Source organism: Arachis ipaensis, chromosome B8, assembly GCF_059453495.1.
Source record: "Arachis ipaensis isolate K30076 ecotype BB chromosome B8, ASM5945349v1, whole genome shotgun sequence".
NCBI lineage: Eukaryota > Viridiplantae > Streptophyta > Magnoliopsida > Fabales > Fabaceae > Arachis > Arachis ipaensis.
In genome coordinates this window covers 126468891-126493025 of record NC_142443.1, presented here as the reverse complement: position 1 = coordinate 126493025, position 24135 = coordinate 126468891, and the positions used below count along the sequence as shown (strand labels likewise).

General features: G+C 33.0%; 1 protein-coding gene across 1 annotated transcript; it reads left to right on the top strand.

Annotated features, from left to right (window-relative positions):
* The first annotated feature begins 291 nt into the window (after positions 1-291).
* Positions 292-902, top strand: LOC107611445 (uncharacterized). The gene is made up of 2 exons (XM_016313369.1): positions 292-459; positions 543-902. Exons 1-2 carry the CDS (start codon positions 292-294, stop codon positions 900-902), a joined length of 528 nt encoding a protein of 175 aa, XP_016168855.1.
* The last annotated feature ends 23233 nt before the right edge of the window (positions 903-24135 follow it).

Below are 24135 nucleotides of genomic sequence, written 5' to 3'. Positions count from 1 at the left end.
TTTTCCTTTATATTAGTAAGGCACTTCGTGCCATGTATGTATAATACTACTCCTTTGTACGTTGCAAAACAGAGTTCATTTATGCAAATACATCAGTAACATTCACACTATTCTCTTCTCTAAGAATCTTCAATATTTTTGAACTCCTTCGTGGTATCAAAAGCCAATTAGATTCCAAATTCTTGAGAAATTTCCCTTCTTCCTTCTTCCTCCACTCCTTTATTTCCTTTCTTTTCTCAAATTCATGGCTACCACTACTGATTTCACAAACAAAAATCAATTGATTTTACAATGTCACAAACAAGTGGACAGGTGGAGATTTCTAATAGAGATTTCAAACGAATTCTAGAGAAGATTGTCAGTGCTTTAAAAAAGGATTGGGCTAGGAAGACTGATAAAACTCTCTGTGCTTATTGGACAGCCTTTAAGACTCCTATCGAAATGTCTCCTTATCAGTTGGTTTATGGCAAAGCCTACCACTTGACTGTAGAATTGGAGCATGAGCTTACTGGACTACTAAATTTCTGAACTTTGATTCTAAGGTTGCAAGAGAGAAGAGGCTCCTCCAACTTAATGAGTTTGATGAATTCCAAAACACAGCATATGAAAACGCTAAGCTCTACAAAGAGAAGACAAAGACATGGCATGATAAAAAGATAGCCACCAAAATATTTGAGCCGGGTCAAAAAGTCATTCTTTTTAACTCAAGGCTCAAGATATTCATAGGGAAGCTGAAATTCCAGTGGTTGGGACCGTTTCGAGTCACTAAGGTTTCTTCTTATGATCATATGGAAATCATGGAAGAACAGTCCAACAGGATGTTCACTGTCAATGGCTTGATATTAAAGCACTATCTTGGTGGTGACATTGACCGCCAAAAGACCACTCATCTGCTTACTTAGCAGTTGAACTGTTAAGATAGTGACGTTAAAGAAGTGCTTGTTAGGAGGCAACCCAATGCTTAGTATCCTTGCATTATTTTCCTATTTTTATTCTATTTTCCTTTGTTAGTTTTCTTTACTTTTGGTTTTGTTTGAGTGCTTACAACAAAAAACAAGTACGCTTGGGACAACAAAGGGAACATTAAGAAGTTGAAATCATATTCTGGTGCCCCGACGTTTAGCGTCGAGAATTGGCATTTGGCGCTAGGAATGCATGCAAAGAGGATGAACTCACTAGGCACTTGGCATTTAGCGCTGCCTCTAGGGGTTTGGTGCTAGGTGCACGAGTTTCGAAAGCAAGCTTTTAAACCCCTGGCATTTAGCGCCGACTGGTGGCATTTAGTGCCAGGGGTGCGATACTTGGGGTTTTGGTCATTGTCACCTCGACGTTTAGCATTGAGGTAATAAAAAACCCTAAGTTGGCGTTTAGCGCCAGCTATCTGGCGTTTAGCACTTGGAAGGGGAACACACTTGGTTTGCCTTGGGAATAGCGCCACCTACCCGGCATTTAGTGTCGAGTGCGCTGCAACTCCCCCTCCCCTTCAAATCTTGCATTCAAATCTTCTGATTCTCTCTCGTTCCCCAACCTCTCCCCTACCCCTGCCCCCTTGGTCTTTGCACCCCCAACCCCCCTTTCTTCCTTTTCCTTCTCCCCAAATCCCTCCCTTTCCCTATACACCCACCTCGCCTACCCCCAAAACTCCCACCCTTATTCATATAACTCCCCACCCCCTCCTATAAATAACCCCCAAAACCCTATTTCCCACTCATACACAAACAATTTCCCCTCTATCTTTTCTTCAACCGTGCCCCCTCCTGCACTCCTTCTTCCTCTTCATATTTTTCTTCTTCCCCAAAACAACCACCCCCTCCACTTGTCCCCTACTCTCTCTCCCTCCTTTCTACTTATTTCTTTTTTCTCTTACCTTCCCTTCTTGTTCTCTATTTTTCATCTATTTTTTATTTTCTTTTTTTTTTTTGGGGACAAGCAAACTTTTAAGTTTGTTGTTGTCGAGCTAGCTCTGCTTATTTTATTCATCAATGGCACCAAAGGGAGGTGAATCCTTTTCACAAAAGAGAAAGGGAAAGGCACTACAAATTGGTTCAGCACCAAATTGCATAAGGAACATTTTTTTTAAATCACAAGCAAAAAAAAAATGATTCTGAAGGTTAAGTTCGACCTTAAGCTAGATGAATATTTGAAAATCCAGTGCGAAATAGAAAGGAAAGATTGGGAATTACTGTGTAATATGCACATTGAGATGGGCCAGTTGAAGGTCCAAGAATTCTATGGTAATATGGAATCACTTACAAGGATGTGTGTGATGTGAATGAGAAGAATTACCGCACCTTGGTACGAGGGAAGATACTTGAGTTCAATCCAAGGAGCATTAGAGCGACCTTCCAACTGCCACTCCCAAATCACACTTTGGATTATTACAGTAAGAGGATGAGCCGGGACCGGAGATATGACCAAGTACTTGCTGACATTTATCTCCTGGGAACTCAGTGGAGAATGGGTGCGGATGGACAACCAAATCAATTACGATGGAGTGACCTCAAGCCGGTGGCTAGAGGATAGTTGGAGTTCATCTAACGATCCATTCTTCTAACTGGCAACTGCTCTGAGTGCACTGTGGATAAAGCCATCATGATCCATGTATCCTGATAGGGTATAAGGTGGAGGTGAAGGACATAATTCCGCAACAAATTTATCACATCGCCTCAAATCCCTCCACACATGCTAAGTTGGTCTTCCCCCATCTTATTCACCGCTTTCTGTGAGGCTGCAAGGGTGAACTTGGAGAATGATTTTTCCATTCCTATTGAGCGGCCGATCTCTAATAAGACAATGGAGCATGCGAGGGAGTATGTAAGGGTTCAGAGAGGAGGCCAAGCTGAAGAAGAAGTACAACAAGCTCCTCACCACCCCTCATGCCTCAAAGGCATTATTTTTTGCCACAAGAGTATTGGCAATAATTGACTACGTCCCTTGAGCAAATGAAGGTGAACCAAGATAGCCATGGTGTCATTCTCCATCAGATTGTGACTGAGTAAGAAAGCCAACGCCTCGAGCTTCTCCAAATGAGACAAGAAATAGGGAGGCTACGAGGACCATAAGAAGCAAAACCGGATGAGGGAGATGGCCGCCATGATCATTAAGGTAGTTGAGTTCTTTTCATACTTGCCTTCTATTTTTCTCCCTTTATAATTATGATTATGTTTTCTGTTTATTTGCATGATTCCTATTTTTTTCTATTTTTGTTAGTTAGTTTTTAAGTTTAGTGTTCTTATTTTAATGATACCCCATGTCATGTCTTCAAACAGTATTAAAAAAATGTTATTATTACTTTAGAAGTTGAGCTTATTTTATAATTATATTGTCATATTACATGTGGTGGTATATAATGGTGATTATGATTGCATAGAGAAAATGATGTATAAATGACCTTGGAAAAGAGGGTTGTTGATTCTTGATGAACAAGAACTTAGAGAAGTGTTATGTGTAAAACTTGCAAAATTAGTAAATAATTAATGAATAAATTAATTATTATTTAAAAATAGAAAATAGAATTTTATATTTAATGAGATAGAACTAATTAAAATAAGAATTTTGACATTAATTTTAAAGAAATTGGCCTAAGATTGGATCGAACAGGCCAAACCAATTGAACTGGACCCATATTGGGTCCAAAGGCCCAACCCATTACCCATTTAATGAGTGAGCTTCAGCCTTCCTCCCCATTTCAAACACACACACGCTGAAATGGAAGAGAGGTGAGAGGTGAGGGTTCCAACTTCAATTTCAATCTTCAATCCACCATATCTCTCAATCCAGAGCTCCGATCGCCACACCGTTTGTAGCCACGCGTCACTCTTCTCCTCCTCTTTGATTTTATCTAAGTTTTGTGGTGAGTATTTCAAAATCAAAGCCTAGTTTCATTTTCCATCTTTGAATTCGAATTTGGTTAAGTTTATGTTGAGATATTGTGGTTTTAGTTGTTTAGGGGTACTCTAGTATGAGCTATTGATGAATTTTATCAACCAATTTTATGGGTTAAGGTAAGAAATTCCCAAACCCTAGTGATTTATTAATTTTATGAACCCTAGGTTGATTATAAGTGTAAAAATTGGCTATGTTAAAGTATTGGGTGATTTTAGTGCACAATTGGGAGATTGATGTTGCTTGTGGGGATTTAGCGAGGCTTGGAGCTATGGTTTGGTAGAGATTTCCAAAGAAGAGGCTTAATTATTTTGACTCCAAGAGGTACGATTTATGTTTCATTTAAGTATCGTGTGATATGATGTGAATTCCTAGGTTAGGTGCCCCTAGGATTAAGCTTGAATGGTATGATTGATTGGTATTATATGTGTAGTGGATGATATTGATATTGGATAAGGATTGTGGAATTATGCATAGTTGATGTGTGGATTGAAATTGGTATTGGATAGTGAATTATGTGGTTATGAGTTTATTTGATGAAATATTGAGCCGGAGGCTAGAAAGATATAAGAACAGTAAGTGATGGTTGATGATTGGTGATTTGATGAAATGATGAAAATGATAAATGATAGTAATATATAAATATTTGAACATGAGGTTTTGTTGATTATTGAAGTTGATCTTGATGGATTTGCATGAGATTGTTTAGAAATTTAGGTATGATTGGTTGTGGTAGGATGTGAGGCTGTGTTGATGTGATATGGTATGTTTTGGTGCCGTTTATAAGTGTAGGAAGTTGGCTTTGAGTTGTGATTTGATGAAAATAGAGGTTTGAGGACTTTGGTGAAAATCTAATTTTTTGCCGAACTTCGGCGAGCCATAACTTGGCTTCCAGACCCTCAAATTATTTTAAACTTATTTCATATGAAAATCAGCTCCGAGAAGTTTACGCCGTTTGAAGAACGGATGAAAAATGATTTAAAACGAAAAAGTTATGCTCGTCAGAAGTTTGGCGCGTGAAACTGAAATTTTGTAGTATTTAGCATTTTTGCCACTCTACATATTTTGCGTACGCGACACGACCAACCCTTTCAGGTTGGGCATCTCGTGTACGCGAGCAAGGTGCTTGCATATGCGACGACCCTGTTTTCAGCAAAAATGAATTTTTGTTTTAAAACCTAATTTTGAACATCTAAACCTCTATTTTTACTCTTTTAGCCCCTAAACCTTAGTTGTATGCTTAGTGATGAGGTGAAGTTAGGAAGAGAGGTAACTTAGAGGAGAAGTAAGCTTGAAATATGATGAATTATGATTAAAAAGTGTTATATAATTGACGAATTCTGGCCATAATGATATTGAATGAAAGAATACGAATGAGTATGAATGAATGTGATAATTGAGGTTTGATTGACATTTGTTGATGATGAGAATGTATGAGTTTCTCTCTGTTGTAAGGTGTGTCAGACACTATATCCATGAGTGTGACGGACACTATATCCCGAGAGCATGGTGGGCGCTATATCATAATAGTATGGGAGCACCTTACCCTGGAAAGTGTGTTGGGCACTATATTCCATGAGTGTGATGGGCACTATACCCCGAGAGCGTGGCGGGCGCTATATCCCATGAGTGTGACGGACACTATATCCCGAGAGTGTGATGGGCACTATATCTCAAGAGTGTGGAGGCATGTCAGAGAGACAATATCCGGGTTAGCTAACAAGTGTGTCAGGTTCTGACAAAGTAACCGACACGTGAGCTCACGGCCAGTAGGATAGACATACATCATATGCATGTGTGTGCTTTGTTTAATTGTGCATTAATTGGGATTGCCTATGTGATTATTATGCTTATCTGCTATATTTGCTACCTGCCGTATCTGTATTCTTCTTGTGTTTGCCTTATCTATTTTGTTTGTCTGTGTGGCTCTACTGGTGTTTTGGAGGATTGTGGAGGAAGAGAGATTGATGAGGATTCAGTTCTTAGTTTATTCGGTTGGGAAGGTAGTGAAAGTAAGAAGGAAATTGGGTTAGAATAGAATCCCCTATGATAGTTGCCAAGTTATGGATTACTGAGAACTTAGGATGGATATGACGAGACAAGGAGTTTAAGATGCTTAGTGAATTTATATTATAGTACATTATATTTTCTTGGCACTTTTACCGTACTGGAAACCATGGATTGGGAGTTCACATTCCGTATATATTCTCTATTTTTCAGATGCAGGTCCTGGTGCTCAGCAGTGAGCTGGATTCGTCTGGAAGACGGCAAAGTTCATTTGATTCTATTTTGTACTTTTAGAATCTCTCTTGTTTATTTTGAAAAACCTTCAATATGATGTACGTAAATGTTTATTTTGGAACTTGCCTATAGAGGCGATGATGTATCTTGAGAGAGATAGGAAATACTGTTGTCAAACTAGTTTTAAATTCTGTACCCTAGCTGGCCTAAACTTCGCAAGTCGCGACTAGTGACTATTTACTTATGTTATATATATATATATATATATATATATATATATATATATATATATATATATATATAAAACACATCTTGTCCTTATCTTATTCTTGTTGCTTTTCGGAAGCGCACTTTACATTTCGTCAGTTATCTATATACGAGAGTGTTGTTCGTACGCGATTTTATTTTATTCCTTTTCAGACTTCTCGTTTACTAATTCTTTCATTTAAATACATATATATTTACTTACTATTATTCCACCTTGAGTCGTACCACCATAATATCGTTGACTTATGACTCGAGTACAAGAATTTATATATTAGGGTGTTACATTATGAAACCTCCAGAAATAGACAAAAGATCAACCGTTGAATAAATAAAAAAATTATGAAAAGATCAAAAGGAAAATTAAGTTGCAAGGCTCTGAGTATCAATGGCTGAGACCCAATTATGTGCCTGTAGTGTCTATCATCCAAGGGACGGCTTGGATGATTAGATCCGAGGGGTGCTTCATCACCCGGTAACTTGGATCACCTGGTCTGAGATTGTCGATTGATAACCTGTTACACAAGCCACCTTGAAACAAGGCATTTAGTAGTCCAAAATGGCTCTAGGCATCGATGTTTGGGATCCAGTTTCAGCTATATGCTTGTGGTGCAACCATGTTAAGGAGAGACTTGAGTAACTAGATTTGCGGAGTGCCTTATCACCCGGTAACATAGACCAACTAGTCCGGGATTACCGATCGAGCGCTCACTATCAAGAGACGCCTTGAAACGGATCATTTAGAGTTGTCAACAAAAAAGTTCTCTCTATTTTAAAGAGAGGAATTCAAGGATCAATTAGGACTTAATGAGAGTGAGATTTCATAACATCATCCAAGTTCTAGTTCTACCAAGATATTGGCAGTTTCAAATTTTCGAGAAATAGTGAAAAGCACAGAAACACTCATAATCACAGTGTTGCTAAACCCCACTCATAAGATAGACAGGAACTTCAAAGAGAAACTCAACTTTTAGTTGAACCCATTTCAGTTCTTTATTGCTCAAGTTGCTTGAGGACAAAAACCACTTTAAGTTTAGTGTTGTGATGCGTGAGTATCATTCATAGCTTTTCTATATGATTTATATGGTGATTTATTGATTTTCTAAAAGATTTAAGTGATTTACACCCTATTAGATGCTACTTTGAGTCGTTGTTGTATTATGTTATTTAGAGGTAGCATTCGGGGCAAAAGACATAAAAAAATTCTTGAAGAAAAAGCTCACTATTCCTCTTTGGCAAGGTGGCGCTAAACATTACACACTGGTGTTTAGCGCCGGAGATACAAACCTCCCATTCTTCTCGGGATAGGTGGCGCTAAACGCCACATTACCGATGTTTAACGTTGGGAGTGTAGTTGGGAGTGGTCCTCACGTTTGTGTGCAGATCAATACAAAAGAAATCAATTGAATTTAAATCAAATTTTAAGATAGAAAAAGATACTGTTAGGTTTTTTTTTATTCAAGTTAGTATCAATTAGGATTAGGAATATAAAAAGGAAAAAGATTGGCCTGCGGGCTCTTTTCCTCTTCTTCACTTTCAGTTTTACACACTTTTTGACATTTTACGATTTTCTCTATACCATGAGCCACTAAACCTCCATTGTCAAGGTTAGGAGCTTTATTTATTTTAATAGATTAATACTATTTGTTCTTCTACTCTTGATTAATGCATTAATTTCTGTTTAAGAATTAGGTTTGTTCTTCATCCTACGGATTAGAGTATATTGAAAAATAACACTAATCTAAATTGAATTCCTTTAAATATTGGAAAAGTTAAATAACTGGAATTAAAACTTGAAATCCTTTTTCTGACAATTCTTTAATTATTTGGATTTAATGTAATATGTGACATATAATTGGATTATTTCTGGTTTTTTAGGGATTGTGTGGCTTATAAATCAAGATTTGAATTTAATCTTTTAACACAATTGATTGATCAAGGAATTGACAGTTGGTTAGGTTAGAGGAGATTGAATTGCCAAGGAATTGAAATTTAATCACCTAGAGTTTGCCATGAACTAAATTTTTGTATAATCAAGGTAGTTGACGATGATTGTTAATCAGGAAATTTAAACATCTTCAAAGCCGGCCTTAACTCTCTTCTCATATTATTTTCTTACACGTTTATTATTTACATTCTTCAGTTCACTATCTTCTATGCTATTTGATATTCAAAACTCTTAATTTCACTTGTCTAACTAGAATAATTAGCCAAGCACTACTTGCTTAGTCCGTTACTCTTCATAGAATCGATACTCACTCACCGTGAGTTTTCTATTAACACGATCTGGTGTACTTGCCAATAGTTTGTAGTATAAAATCCACATCAACAGTAGTTTTTTGAACATTTTTAATTTTGCTATTACTGAAAAAAATTTCACGATAATTTTCGACAACAAATCTGCCTGTAAAAGTCGAGGGGGTGAGGCTAGTAGTGGCAACGGGGTGGGTAGGGGCGGGTTTTTGCTCTACCCGATCCCGCCCCGCCCTACAAAAAACCTGCATCAAACCCGCCCCGCCCTACCCGCGGGTAGTAAAATGTTAAACCCTAACCCGCCCCGCCCCTACCCGCCTCTATAATTATTAAATCCAACAAATAAAATAAAATTTAAAAAATTATATAACCACCATTTACATACATAACATAAATTAAAGTAAAAATTTATATATGATATAATATTATTAATCATTTTACTAATTATTTTATATATGTTCCATATATTATATATTGGAGCGGGTAGGGGCGGGTTTAACCTAAACTCAACCCCGCCCCGCCCTGCCCAAGAACCTGCCTCGGTGCGAGGGCGAGTAACGGATAGGGGTGGGGTGGGTACCGCGAATTCGGATAGTGTTGTCACTCCTAGGTGAGGTTATGGCCATAGTAGTGATAAAAATGATAGTAATGAGAGAGACGAAAAGCGTAAATATAAAAATAAAAATAAAATTAAAAAATACTAAAATTAATTAATAAATAATTTGCTCCTTAGTAGGACTATTTCTATAACATTTGTATTTAAGTTTTTTTTTGCTTTTGCTTGAAATAAAGTGTTGTAGTGGTTGTACACGGAAAATTTGTACATGCTCAACTGTTTATGACATTTAATAATAATAATAATAATAATAATAATAATAATAATAATAATAATAATAATAATAATAATAATAATAATAATAATGATTTTTTATGTTCATTATTAAAATATATACAATACCATTAATAATTCATACCATGAAATTTATCTTTTTAAAATTTTAATCTGATATAAGAAAGTATATAAATGATTATATTTTTAATATGTTTTATCAAGTTAGAATTTCTTTTGGGTTTGTTTGAATTTTTGTATAAATTTTTTTTTTATCTTATACTTTTTTTCTCTAAAAAAATAATAAAAATTAAACTCTAGATGTTTTGGTCATAGAAGTTTTGATACGATGTTGTGAAACTATTTTTTTTTTCCAAAAATTTAAACTTATTAGAGGAGGCGTATATATGCTTACGTCTCTAAGACTGTGTTTGTTTTACAAACACAGGACACTAAGACAGGGACACAAAGACACAAAATTGTATTTGGCAGAAGAGATATGGACAGAAACAATGTGTCCAGACACAGTGAATTAGTGTATTTTGTGTACTGTCCATTCTGACAGGAAGGACACGAAGACACTAACAAGGGACACAACTTATTTTTATTTTTTTCTTTCATTATTTTTGTTAATTTTTCACACTTATATTTTTTATTATTATATTTTTTATCTCAAATTTTTTGAATGAAAAAAAATGAGAATAATTGAATTTTCATAATTTATTCTAGTTTATCACTAAATAGAATATAAGAACACAAAATTTTGTGTCTCTATTCATGAGTATCTTGTCCTGTCATATTCTTAGTTGTGCTATTCTATTCTCAAAAGCAAACCCAGCCTAATATTTCATTAGCTCTTACTTATTATGATCTAGATATGCTATGCAATACAAATTTGTAAGTAGTTTTAAAAATTTTTAGTTCTATATTGTATATTAACATTTTAAACTAAATAAACAACTCGATCAAATGTTAGATCATATATTAAATGAGAGCTAATTTATCTATTTTATTATATAAAAATTAAATTTTTATACTTAATGATAAAGTTGATGTGACATGTTTTTAGAACATTTTTTGATTTATTTTTTTAACTCATTAAATATAATTTATTATAATAACTTAATTATATTAACTAATTAATTCAATTAAATATTTAAATATTAATATAATTTATTATAATCTATATCAATCAATTAATTATAATTTATTAATTTTAATTCGTTATATCAGTTAATTGGTTCATTAATTTAGAGAAAATCTCTACATACAAGTGTTTTGCGATTACAAGCTTTACAAACCTGAAGAGAACGAAACCTACTAAACACACTGCTTATGTTACGTGCCTCTTTAACAGACTTTTAAATCAATTCAAATCAATTAACGCGCAAATATATAACTTCCATTTTTCAAAAGATTTCGTTTCTTTTTTCGAGTTTCTTGCCAAATTTGTTAGATCTCCTTCGTGCGTTCTCTCTTTGCTTCGTTTTTTTTTTCGATTTTCATGGTTTCTAAAATCAAGTTTTGAAATCGTTTTGAAGATAATGGAACTTCAGAAATACACCCAAACGATTACATAATACACCCAAACGGTTACAGAAATACACCCAAATGGTTACCGAAAGGATTACAGAAATACACCCAAAGGATTTAAGAAATACACTCAAAACAGAGGGAGACAGTATATTTCTTTTTGAAATCTTTTAATGTTTTTCTGGTTAAGGATGAGACACATGGTAGAGACAATTTAGAAAAAAAAAAAAAAACTAGAAGAATAGCAAAACAGTACCTTGAATAATGTTTCTTCGTTTTTCTGGTGATTTTTTTATGGAGATTTGTATCTTTTCTTCTTGATTTCTTCTACTCTTCGTGAGGAGTTGGAACGTTTCTGCGGAATCGTAGTTTGTTTCAAATGTCGCTTGAATCTTGACGATTTGCGTTTTGATTGAGGAAGAAGAGGAAGAGTGAACGTGTTGTGGAAGGGTGATTAAGACGCATGCGGTGGACGCTCGATTCTAAAAGAGTGGTGTGCGTGTTTTTTTCTTGGACTTGAACTAACTTGTATAGCTTGTAAGCCAAAAAAACTTGTATGTATAGCAGACCTCGTTAATTTATAAAATGCATAATAAAATTAATGATTTGTTATTTATTCTAATTTATAATGATGTTAGTTATGAAATAATGGATATGGTCTAATTTTGTCTAACTTTATTATTGTATATTGCTATAATTCTAATTCATATCAAATTAAAATGACACTATTATTTTTTATTTTTAAAGATAATTTAATTTGTTTAAATATTTAATTAAAATAATTTTTTATTTTATTTTTAATTATTATTCTTAACCTTATTTAAAATTATAGAAAGATATTACATTTTTAGTATTAGACGAACTTAAAATTACAGAAAGACGCTGTATTTAATTATTACCGTGGTTGATTTAAATATTTAAAAAAAAAATATACGTACACAAATGAATAAAAAATAGATAAAATATTATATATGTATTAATGAATCAATAGTAGATGAAATATCATAGAAAATATTTTAAGTGCACCGGAGAGTATCGGTGCACCAGTTATTTTAACGATTGATTTCAATAAATATATATTATATATATTTTTTATAATTCAGATTGACGTTTAAAATAATTGGAGCACCGATTCTCTCAGTGCACTTGAAATATTTCCAATATTATATATGTATTGATTAGAGATAATTGAACAAATGAATTAATGTTTTTTTATTGTTTTAGGTCATGGCCCACAACAAAGCCGATCCAGAAGAGCTACTTTTCACAGTAGAAATCTCTTTCGTCCTCTACCTGGTTATTGTTCTACGCTATCTTTCATGGAATCATCTCTATGGTTATTGGTGATGTATACAAGACTTTTTGGAAATGTCGTTTATGACATGTGAGCAATTTTATTGAATTGAAACTCTGGAGGCTTCTTTTCTCTTTTCTTTACTTTTTATTGTTGGAAATCTTCTTTTCCAACTTTTTATTTTGGCTCTTCTTGCTCTATTTTTAATGATTTTATTTTTGTTATTTTTTTAATACTAATTTTGTTTATTTTTTTATTTTTTTTTCTGATTTTATTTCCCTATTTTTTTTATTCTGTACGTTTTGATTGCCAAAAATTTATGATACTGAATGTATGTTTTATTTTAACCTCAAATCCTTTTTTTTTAATTTTTGTGAATTATTAAGATAGATTTCTTCTTCTTTTAGGTTTATAAAGGATTTATAATTTTTTAGATACATTTAAATGCAGTCCAATTTTAAAATTATTTATCTAAAAATATATTTCTTTATATGCTAAAAGAGGTATGGTCTTGCAATCTTTGTGTATATTGTCTTACTTGGTTATTTTTTTTTAGAATTTATATTTGCTTTTAATCTTTGTTCATTAAAAAAAGGGACAAAGTGGTATGATTTTCTGAAAATGATTATACTGTTAAGAAAATATCAGAAGATTCATGTCAGAGTGATTAGACTATATTCGATCACTATACGATGACTATTCCATAATTTTTAATGATGTTTTTGACTCTGTAATATAAGTCTTTTTTAGTGTATTTGTCTTTTTTGTTTTTTTTAGTACGTAATGATTAAATTGTTGTTTTTTGAGTTGTTATGACTTTTTTTTATTGTATTTTGTAAATATGCATATGAAGTTAGGGTGTGCATTTTTCTTTTCTTTTTCTGTGTTCCTCCCTCGATCGTTTCTAGAAAGAAAATTGTGATTTTAAAGGTAATCATTATTAGTTACTTATCTTTTAGAAATTAATTAAAAAATAAATAACTAATATTGTTCTATTAATTTATTCAATATATTAAATTATTTTTATTTATATTAAAATTAATTTTAAATATTTTAAATAAAAAATATAATTAATCATAATTTACATCTTAAATTATATGTTGAGAACGTAGTACTCTATTGTATATAATTTGTTAAAAATTATTATTTTTTGGTTCTTTTTTTGGGTTATATTTTATACTCTTTTATGATTGATTTTTATGTGTATTTATTATGGGTTTTATTTGAGTTGTTATAGCTTTCTTATTATTTTAATTATTGTCTACTAATTAGTCTTTTCTTTTCTCCATATTTTGATGTTCTTAGATGGTGAAGTTATCTTTTTTTTTTTTTCAGTTTTTTTTCCTATTTAATAGCTTAGATATGTCTTTTTTTTTTTAATTTTTTTTCTTATTTTACTTTTTTTTTTTACCTTTTTTTATGTGTATTCTTATCTAGATGTCAAATGAGTTATCCAAATTCCTATTTGGGTCGTCAATTGTTTGAAGTTTCTGTGCACTAATTATGCATATATATGGAGTTTGGATTGAGGTAAAGATGTTTGTAATATTGTATATGAAAATCAGAATAACAAACTGGGATAATGTGTTGTCCTCTGTAACACCTTAATTAGCCTAAGCTTTACCTCGCGTCGTAAAGTAAAGGTTAATCAAAGATTACGACAGTTCTAAACTCATACATAATATATTTATAGAAAGAATAGTATAACCTAGAAGCTCGATGAAGGATATAGCTCAAAAACAGGATTTCAAAGCGCAAAACGTACTAACGAAGCTACTATCTTAAGGTACAAGAAACAGATAAGATATAATAAGAGATAAGTATATAATATCATAGGAAACTAGCCATGACTCGCGGAGTTTAAGCTGGCTAGCCATATACAGATATACAGAACCAGACAGTAAAAATAACTTATACAAGTTTATTCTCTCAAATACAAGCCTCTAGGCAAAACCAAAATACAAAAGTGAGAGACATATATAAAATAAACCAAAAGACTTAAAAAGGATGTCCGGATCCTCCGCTCCTGTCACCAATCAGACAACTCACCGAGGTGGGTTGCGACCTGCATCTGAAAAACACAACAGAGATATGGTATGAGAACCGGAGGTTCTCAGTATGATAACAGTGCCCAGTGATGTAGGATATAAGACCCCAGGACGCCAAAGGCAATCCTAAGCTCCATACCCATCACAAGAGTTCAAACTTAAAGCATATTAAAACAAATAAGCATAAAATATAAACCTTAACATAACTAAACCGGGTAATTCTATTTTAGGGAATTTCTATTATAACCAAACACCGCTGTCCCACAGTCTTCACCAACCTATCCTCCATGCGATCCCATCGCCACCGCCTTCCTAACCGCCTCAATCCCAGTAGAAAACACAATTACTTACAATACAAGTAAATCACAAGTAGAAACATATAAGACAATTAATTCAAATAGCAAATAGGCATGTTATACGAATAGGCAAGCCATTTCAAGTAGTCAAAGCATACAAACAGATAGAAAATGCATATGATGAATGCCTGTCCTACTGGCTGTGATATCACATTGTCGGTTCAACTGCCAACCCGACACATCTCCATGGAGACGTCGCCCTTCAGAATCCTCATATGGGAACCCTCGAAATATAGTGCTCGGATCACTGTCCAGGTACCGGCGCCTGCACATTCTAATGATCCAAAGGGATGCGAGTGGGATACTCTTGCCACCGACCTCGCATCTAAGCGCAAGCGGGACGAACCACCGCCCTTACGCCGCCGGCGCTACCTCGACAGGCGGGATCCAACCACAGCCCCTGCCGGGTGCATAGTGTCTCATAGTCTCAATATAAAAATGATACATCAGTGGTTTTCAGAAAATATTTTTCGGTATAAGATGGATCCATCATCTCATTCAGAGTCCCCGACTCATCTCAACCACCGTCAATCCACAATTCAGTTTCCGAACATCAACAATTCATAATTCTCATCTCATATATCAATCACCCTTCACATGACATCAAACCATCCTCAGCCCACCAGAAACCTAGGACTCCGTTTTCTAAGTTTTCCAAATAGTCATCAACTATAACCCTTAGGTTATATCCCATGTTCTAATACTCAAAGCCAAGCCCAAAAGTCTTAAAAAGGTATTATCGAAGCTTACAACCTTGTTGAGAAGGTGGAATAGTTAAAAACAAGTAAAATTTGAGAAACAGGGCGTGTGCGGCTATACAGGGGTGTGTGCGTGCGCACGCCCAGAAGTTTTTAAAAGTGTGCATGCGCACAGGGGTGTGTGCGTACGCACAGATACTAAAATTCATAAGGTCTGTTCGCTCACACAGGGTGTGCTAGCGCCCCAACAGACTCCTCTTCCCGACTTGTGCGTGCGCACAGGGGTGTGTGCGTCCGCACAGGTCGCAATTCTCCATTGATGTGTGCGTGCACTAGCTGTGCTAGCGTTGCAACCAGTGAGCACTTCCCTGCCTGTGCGTGCGAACCGGTCTGTGCGTCCGCACATATTGAAATTTTTGCAGGGTTATGCGTACGCACAAGGCTGTGCGTGCGCACATATCAGAAATCCTGAAATTCTGCAACTTTCAGATTTTCAACACCAACTTTGAATGATCATAACTTCCTCTACAAAATTCTAAATTTTACAAACTTTATATCAATTTAAAGAGTTTTCAAAGATCTTTAATTCTAAACAAAATTCATCAAATTTTGAAAATCGAGGCAAAAGTTATGATCAGACAAAGTTCTCCAAAAATCTCTTTTTACCCAACTTCCACATATACCCAAATCTACCAAATCCACAAGCCACATCCAACTAGATCAATACCAAAAGTCCATTTACAGCCCAATTTACTCTCTAGTGTCACTCTTTACCATTAATACCATTCTCTCCATCCTACTTCATTATTCTCAACCTCAATGATCCATTATGTATATAAGCTTCCAAACACATATTCACTAATCATCATTTATCGCTATAAATCTTCATCATCAACTCAACCATGATTCATATTATTAATCAACAATGTTCATTCATCCAATTCCATCATATCTCACATCATCATTTAACAATATCGTCAATACCAATTCATTGTACATCATCAACTAACCAAACATCAACAACATATAAATTTTAAAACCTATCTTATGGGTCACTAGCCTAAGTGTCAATGAATATTATATACTACATAGAGAAAACCGAAACCATATCTTGACCGATCCCCAATATGCACCAAAAATCCCAAATTGAGTCCAAGACAAGCTTTCAATCACAATCTAAGCCACAAAGAATCTCCAACAAGCATCAACAATCTCCAAACTCACCATAATCAAGCTATATATACATAAACCATCACAAAATAACCTAGGGCTCATTATAATTTAAATTTCACAAGAGTTTCAATGCCTCTTACCTTATCCAACAGTTTTGGAAGCCAAAACCAACATCAATCAAACGCTAGAGTGTACCTAAACACCCAAAACACAAGATTTCACTCAAACCAAAACCTAATATTTTCGAATTTCTTAAGACAGAAACTGGAAAGGATTTCTCGAGATTTATTCCTCGTTAGCTAGATGAAACTAACGGGTTCGAAGAGAAATTTGCGTAGCAACTGACGGCACGCGAATCGGAGCACCGTAACTCAAGTTATAAGAGAAAGAAGGAGAAGATGAATAGTGAATGAAACCCTCACCTCTCCTCTCTTCACTTCAACGTTGCTGCTGCTTATGTTGTGTTAAAGTGGCTGAATTGGCCACTTAAAGGGTTTATATATTGTTGGGCTTGGGCCCAAGTTGGGTCCGGTCCAACCTGTTAGCGTATTTAGCCCGTTTGGCCCAACTTCGGGCCAAACCTTAACACTAACACCCGGTTTTCCATTTCTAATTAATATTTTTTTAAGGTTTTTGGCTGTTTCCACTTTTTCTCGCGCAGTACTGGGCAGACTTGAACCAGTTCAACCAGTTCAACTGCCGGTTCGTAATTTTTTACGATTTTTTGCAGAAAACACATTTTCTGACTCGGAAGGACCTACTGAGTCCAAAAATCATATTTAAATCCCCAAATTCTCATCCTAACTTTTCAGAATTTAATTTGAAAATGTAAATAATTTTATTCGTAAAAAATCCGGTTCTTACATCCTCCATTTTGATCAATCTATATTAATCTTTCACCTACTCTATCTTGTAGGATAACTTGGATATTATGCTAATAAGATTTTTTGGCTTTTATAATTAAAGTGATTGATAATCATGAAATATACAATGTATGAGACATGGATTATTGTTTTTCTGCTGTGTTTAGCCTTTCATATTCTTAATCTATATTTTAAATTTATAGCTTTGAATTTTGATACAAAACTTGTGATAATCTTATAATTTTTTTGTGGTAAGATAATGCATATATATACAATTAGAGAGAGATATAAAATTGCACTTGACAATAATGCTGGTCTGATAATCATGTTCAGAGTTTATAGTCAAAGTTACTGATTTATGCTATGTGGTTGTGAATCTTGGGTATGATAGTAAGTGATTAGTCATTTAATTTTGCTTTCAATTTCATTTGTATAACCTCTTTTTTCAGTTTATGTAGTTTGTAGTTTTGTACATAACATAGACCAATGAATTGTAATGGAATGAGGTATATTTGATGTTCTTTTGTTCACATGATGTGTGAGTTTTTAAGACTAATAAATCATATCTTTAAGAGATGTATGTAGACTTATAATGCATCTTTTTCTATCATTATTTTTTGATGATGACAAAATTTTGGTTGTTAGAACTAGTTTTCTGAAAGAATAAAAAAGCATGCGGTATGCATTTCAGCATAGCATCATATGTCGTATGCTGCTATGTTAGCCTTTCTTTGTTTTAACTTATGGTTTGTCCAAAGGTAACTTAGGTCGTAGATGAAAATAAAAAATGTATATAATAACATTATGTGTGTTTGATTTCATTTTATATCTTCAGAAATCTTTTTAAAGGTTTTAAAATTTACTCTTTTTTAAAGTGAATTTTAAGATATATACTTTTTATTTTTATTAGAAAAAATTTTTTTTTGTATAAAGTCTCACTATTATCCCTAAATTAGTACCCCCTTCCATTTTTACCCTTAAATTGCATAATATTCTTTTAAATAATCGTCATCTCTCTAAAAATAATTTGACTTTATCTCCCAGCTAACAAAAACAATTCTCCAAAACTTACTTTAAAAATATTTAAACCAAACAAAATCCTTTGAATTGAACTATGATTTCCTTCTAATTTAACATCATTTTCTTTCTTGTGTAATATACAATGTATGTGTCGAGTTTAATTATGAGAATTTGTAATTTCAAAAAGGGTTAAGTACAATTTTGGTCTCTAAGGTATAGACTGAAAATTTTTTTCGTCCCTAACCTTTTTTTGCATATAAAATCATCCCTAAAGTTCAATTAAGTTTTAAAACCATCATTTGGACTAAAATATCCTTCTTCTTCTTTGCTAACATACTCAGATTTTATTTTTCTTTCTCTTCTCCGTCGCAGCAACATCTCTTCTTCTTTTTCTTCTTCGTCGTCACAGAATTAGGAACAACAACAATGAAGCAGAAACAAAGAAAAAAAATAACAACAATAATTCATTTCAACTAGCAGCAACAACAGAAGAAAAGAAGAAAAGAGAAACCATCACCATCTCTTTCAACTCCAAAGAACAACAAAAAAAGAAGCTTTTAATACCATTTACTCTCAGCATTCTAATTTTCTTTCCCCACTTTCCTTTTCTATTCAGAATCAGAAGAAATAGAAGTAGAACAACAATGAAATCAAAATAAAATCAGAATTAATAACAACAATAGAATCAGAATCAATGTAATTAATAAAATCAACAATGTAATTAACCAAAGAAACAGAAGTAGAATCAACAAAGTAATTAACAAAATCAACAAATTAGAAGTAGCATTGGAATCCTAGGGAGGAGCAGCGGTGACTGGCGAGGAGCAACGGCGGGCGAGGAGCAGCGACAGGGTGAGGAGCAACGATGACTGACGAGGAACAGTGGCATCGGCATCGTTCCCAAGTTCCATCAACGGTTCTCTCAAAGCAGCAGCGCGGAAGCGAAGTAGCGGCGACATGCAAGGAGGAGGAAGAGGACGGCGAAGCGGCGAACTAGCCAGGAGGAGGAGAACGACGACGCGGCGAGCTAGCATGGAAGAGGAGCCAAACGGCGACGCGGCGAGCTAGTGAGGAGGAGCAAAATGGTGACGCAGCAGACATCCTCCCTCGCCGATCTGTTGGCGTTGACATCTGTCCTCTCCATTACAGGCAACGTCGCCACTTTTCCTTCCCCCTTCTTTCCTCCCCCCCCTCCCAATTCTCTTTCTTCCTCTCGTCGTTCTCTTTCTGTTTTTTGTTTTATTTTTATTTTATTTTATAATTTTTTTACTTACGGGTATTTTGGTCATAAAATATAAGATTTAAGTAAAAAAGACGATTTTAAAACAAAGTTAAATCTTAGGGACGATTTTGTATACAAAAAAAGGTTGGGGACGAAAAAATTTTTTGGTCTATTTCTTAGAGACCAAAATCGTACTTTAACCCTTTCAGAAAACTTATTTGAAAAAGTATATATAGATATAAATATGTTATCATCTCTTTAAAATATATAATTCTACGATCTTTACTTGAATTTTTATAAAAATAATCAAGTACGTATCTGAAAATTTTAAAAACGGCGGAAAACTAAAAATTGTATTGACTTTAATTTTTTTCTTAAAAAAAAGATGAATTTCTAATTTTTTTATATTTTGAAATATAGGTAGAAGTGCTATAAATTATATTTTATAAAAAAATTTTATTAGTTAAATATATTTATAAGAGAATTTTTAATTTACATTATTTTTCTAATTATTTTTTTCTCTTTTAGTTGTAAATATTATTTACTAATGTAATGACAAAATAAAAATAATAATAATTATTCATATAATTAACATAAATAATTCTTATATATATATGACACTACATAAATCAAAGATTATTATATATAATAAATATTTTTTATTTTTGTAATGACTATTTATATAATTTATCATATAATTTTTTTTTCTTAATATTTAATAAATTTAAGATACAAGATATTATTTATATTATCTAACATACAAAATAAGTAACTTAAGTTATCATCTAGGATAATAAGTATAATAGTGCAAATTATGAATAATTTCTTTAATAATAATAAAAAATAAGATCACTATTTTTACATACTACAAAGTTTATAAAAAAAATTTTGGACAATAAATTATACATTAGTCCTGTCAAAAAATTAAATAATTAATACATTAGATATTATTATTTACGTACTAATATATATATATATATATATATTATCGATTATTAAGTTATAATTAATTTCTAACATAATTGTTGGTAATTAAAATTTAAACGATTGAAATTATTAAATGCAGAATATTTTGTACCTAATCAATTTTATTTTTGTTATTGATATTAAAAAATGATGAATGGTTAATCAATTCTGAATTAAAATTTAAATTCGTGTAAGAAAATAAAAGAATTATTTTAGATTTTATCTCACTAACTAAAAATAAATTTAAGATAAAAAATTATTTTATACATTATATTGTAGAATAGTGTGGTCATTTGCTATTCTTTAATGGTAAATATTGTCAAATAAAATAGTGTAAAAAATTAAAATATATATATATTTACTAATTTAAGAAATACTAATTTATTTTATTCTATTGATATATTGAATAACAAAAGTTGTTATTGGTTTCTTTTCACATTAACTAATACTCAATAATGGTGTTCCGATAATGTTACTAAAAAATATTAGTCAATCTAATAGCTTTTGTAATGATGTAAGTCTATAAGTTTGAAAATTTAAAAATTATGTCATAAAATATGAAGTTTTAACACGTAACAACATTGATCATATTATTTTGACTTTAAGAATAAATACAATACCAACAAATAAAATTGTCTTAGGTAAATTTCAACAAAGACAAATCTTCATAAGTATTGCTATCAATGAGAAATTGTTCTACATTAAGACAAATATTTTTGTTTTACGGTATTTCCTAACTCTACAAACCGAGGATTAATTCACCACGCATATTGATGCTCCATTTATTATGGGTCTGCGTTTGCCGCTAGACAATGAATTGCTACACACACAAGATAAGATTCGAACTCTTAATATTTACTTAAACGGACAAGTCAAAAGACCACTCAATCAATCCAAATTAGTTAAGACAAATACTAATTATTTTTAATATTTGTAAGTTGTAAAATATTTATAGTAATAATTGTTATATATATTTTTTGTTTAATTTTTAATAAAATTTTTTATATAATTTTATGTATTATTATCCTGTGTAGCGGATGAGTGTAAAACCTAGATAAATGATAAATAATTAATAATAAATCAAATAAGAGCAAAAAGGGTTAAAAAATTGAAAATATATTATTTGAGAAATTACCGATGAGAATTTAATTTAGAAAATAAAACTGAGCGCAAAAATATAATCAATTACGAAAATGCATACCGACATTAAAATTAGTTGTGCCGGCTTAAATCTGTCTGGTGCTGCGAGTGATAAAACTAAAACTATAAAAATAACAAAGAAAAATATTTGGAATGAATACTCAGACACTTATTTTAAAGATTTTGGCTCAAGGTGGGGTCAATGGGCTAAAAACCACTTTGGGCCTTCACTTGGGCCAAGTCTACGGCTTATAAACCCCTCACTTAGTAAAATTTAAGCCATTTTTCCGAATTGAGAAAGAGTGACACGGATAGAGAGAATAAAAGAAGAGTGAAGAATGCCCTAACTCTCTATTCACTCACCACATTCAAATCCTCATAACTTCTAAATCGGAGTTCTGATCAATGACCCAATTGCGACTGCGCATTCCTTTCGACTCCCTCTTCAATTATATCTAATTATTATGGTAAGGAATTTCGAAATCATTGTCCTATTTTTAGTTTCTCTTCTGAATTCGTATTTTGGTAGTTGTGGTGTTAAGAAATTATAATTTTGGTGTTTAGTGAGAAGTTTAACTACCATTTCTAGTGAAGTTTTGACCTATGAACACATGGTATAAGGTAAGAGAATTCTTTTTTTTTTCCTAATTACATACAAAATTCTAGTGTAAATCATCGAGATTTTGATTAAATTAGATGAAATGGGATGGCTTGTATGCTTGGGTTGATTTGGTACAAATTGGGTGCTTGGCTTGATTGGTGAGAACTTGAAGGAGGATCGTTTGAGGCTCGATTGTGCGAGTTAAAACTCGGGGTTGAGGGGAGAGAAAACTCGAGCGTTGAAAAATCGACGTCATTATGGTACGGGTTTTGGTTTTGGTAGGCATTACGTAAAATTATATGAAAATCTAGGTAATTGCCTTTAAGATAGTATTAGATGAGGGTTGTTGTTGATGGTAATTGATTAGTGTGAATGCTTGTATGAAATGATGTGAATTGCCATGATTGCGTGAAATGAATTATTGATGAGCCATAAATGTATATATGAATGAAATTAGATATAAAGATTATGGTTGATTTTCTATTAAGGCTACAGAATAAAAATTGGACTGGAAGCCACGATAGGGTGAGGTATCTCCTATTTGGTAGGTTATAGTAAGTGGTGGCATTGCCATGTGTGATTTGTTGTTGAAATTATGAGAATTGGTTGGATAATTAATTGTTAGTTTTGGTTGTGATTGGGATGTATAAGCGTGCCGTGTTATGGATTTGATTGGAAATTGATTGATTAGGCATTAATTGGTTATGAGGTGATTGACAATTTGATAAATGATGGTTGAGGATGTCTAGGAATGGTTTTGGGGTGGTTTTGAAAAGAAATGAATTGGAAATTTGTAAAACTGACCATTATGCAAAATTTGGTAAAAATATATTTTTGACCAATTTTGACGGGTCATAACTTGGCTCTTAGAGTCCAGAATTGAGTGAAATTTGTTTAAATTAAAGCTAGTGAAAAGAACTTTAAAACCGTTGAAGAATGGAGAAAAACAAAATTTTGTAGCAAAAGTTATGAACGTTTGAAAATTTGGGTTTGAAACTGAAAATTGCAAATTTTGTAGAATTTGGAGAAGAGGGAAGTTCCGTGCGTGCGCACGATGTTGAATTTTTGCAAAAACCATATTCAAGTTCTGCACTTACACACGAGACATGCGTACGCACAACTATCCAGTTTTGGCCAAAATGTTAGTTTTGAACTATTTAACCTTTCTAACATATTTGTAACCCCTTTAACCTCTGTATGGAGTTGAATAACTAATTGTTAAAATTTAAATACACTAGAGAGAGATATAATAAATTAAATTAAATTATTTTTGGATAAATTCTTGGTTAACCGGAGAAAATTGTTACGGAGATGGAGGTTCGTCCCGCCCGTGATGAGGATAGTGGTTTCATCCCACTCACAGAATAATGAGATTGAAGTAGCTAATAAATGAATGGGGTTATGTTAGGTTGTATCTTCCGAGACTGGGTGGAATTGAAATTGGTTTAAGATGTGATATTGATTTTTTGCCTGGCAACGATGATGGTGTCATCTCGCTTGCTTAGTGCGTAAACTACTATGCGGGGATGGTGATTTTATCCCTTTTGCGGTGAGGATGAAGGTGTTATACCGCTCACGAGATAATGAAATTGATGAATTAATAATAAAATGGGGTTAATGAATCTAATAAGTTGTGAAATTGGTTAAAGTTAATGATTATTGATTAATTACCTGTGTAAGATGCAAGGATTGTAGTTTGTCCCACTTGCTCTGGGTTGAGAGTTGAAACACCTGGGTAAGTGATGAACA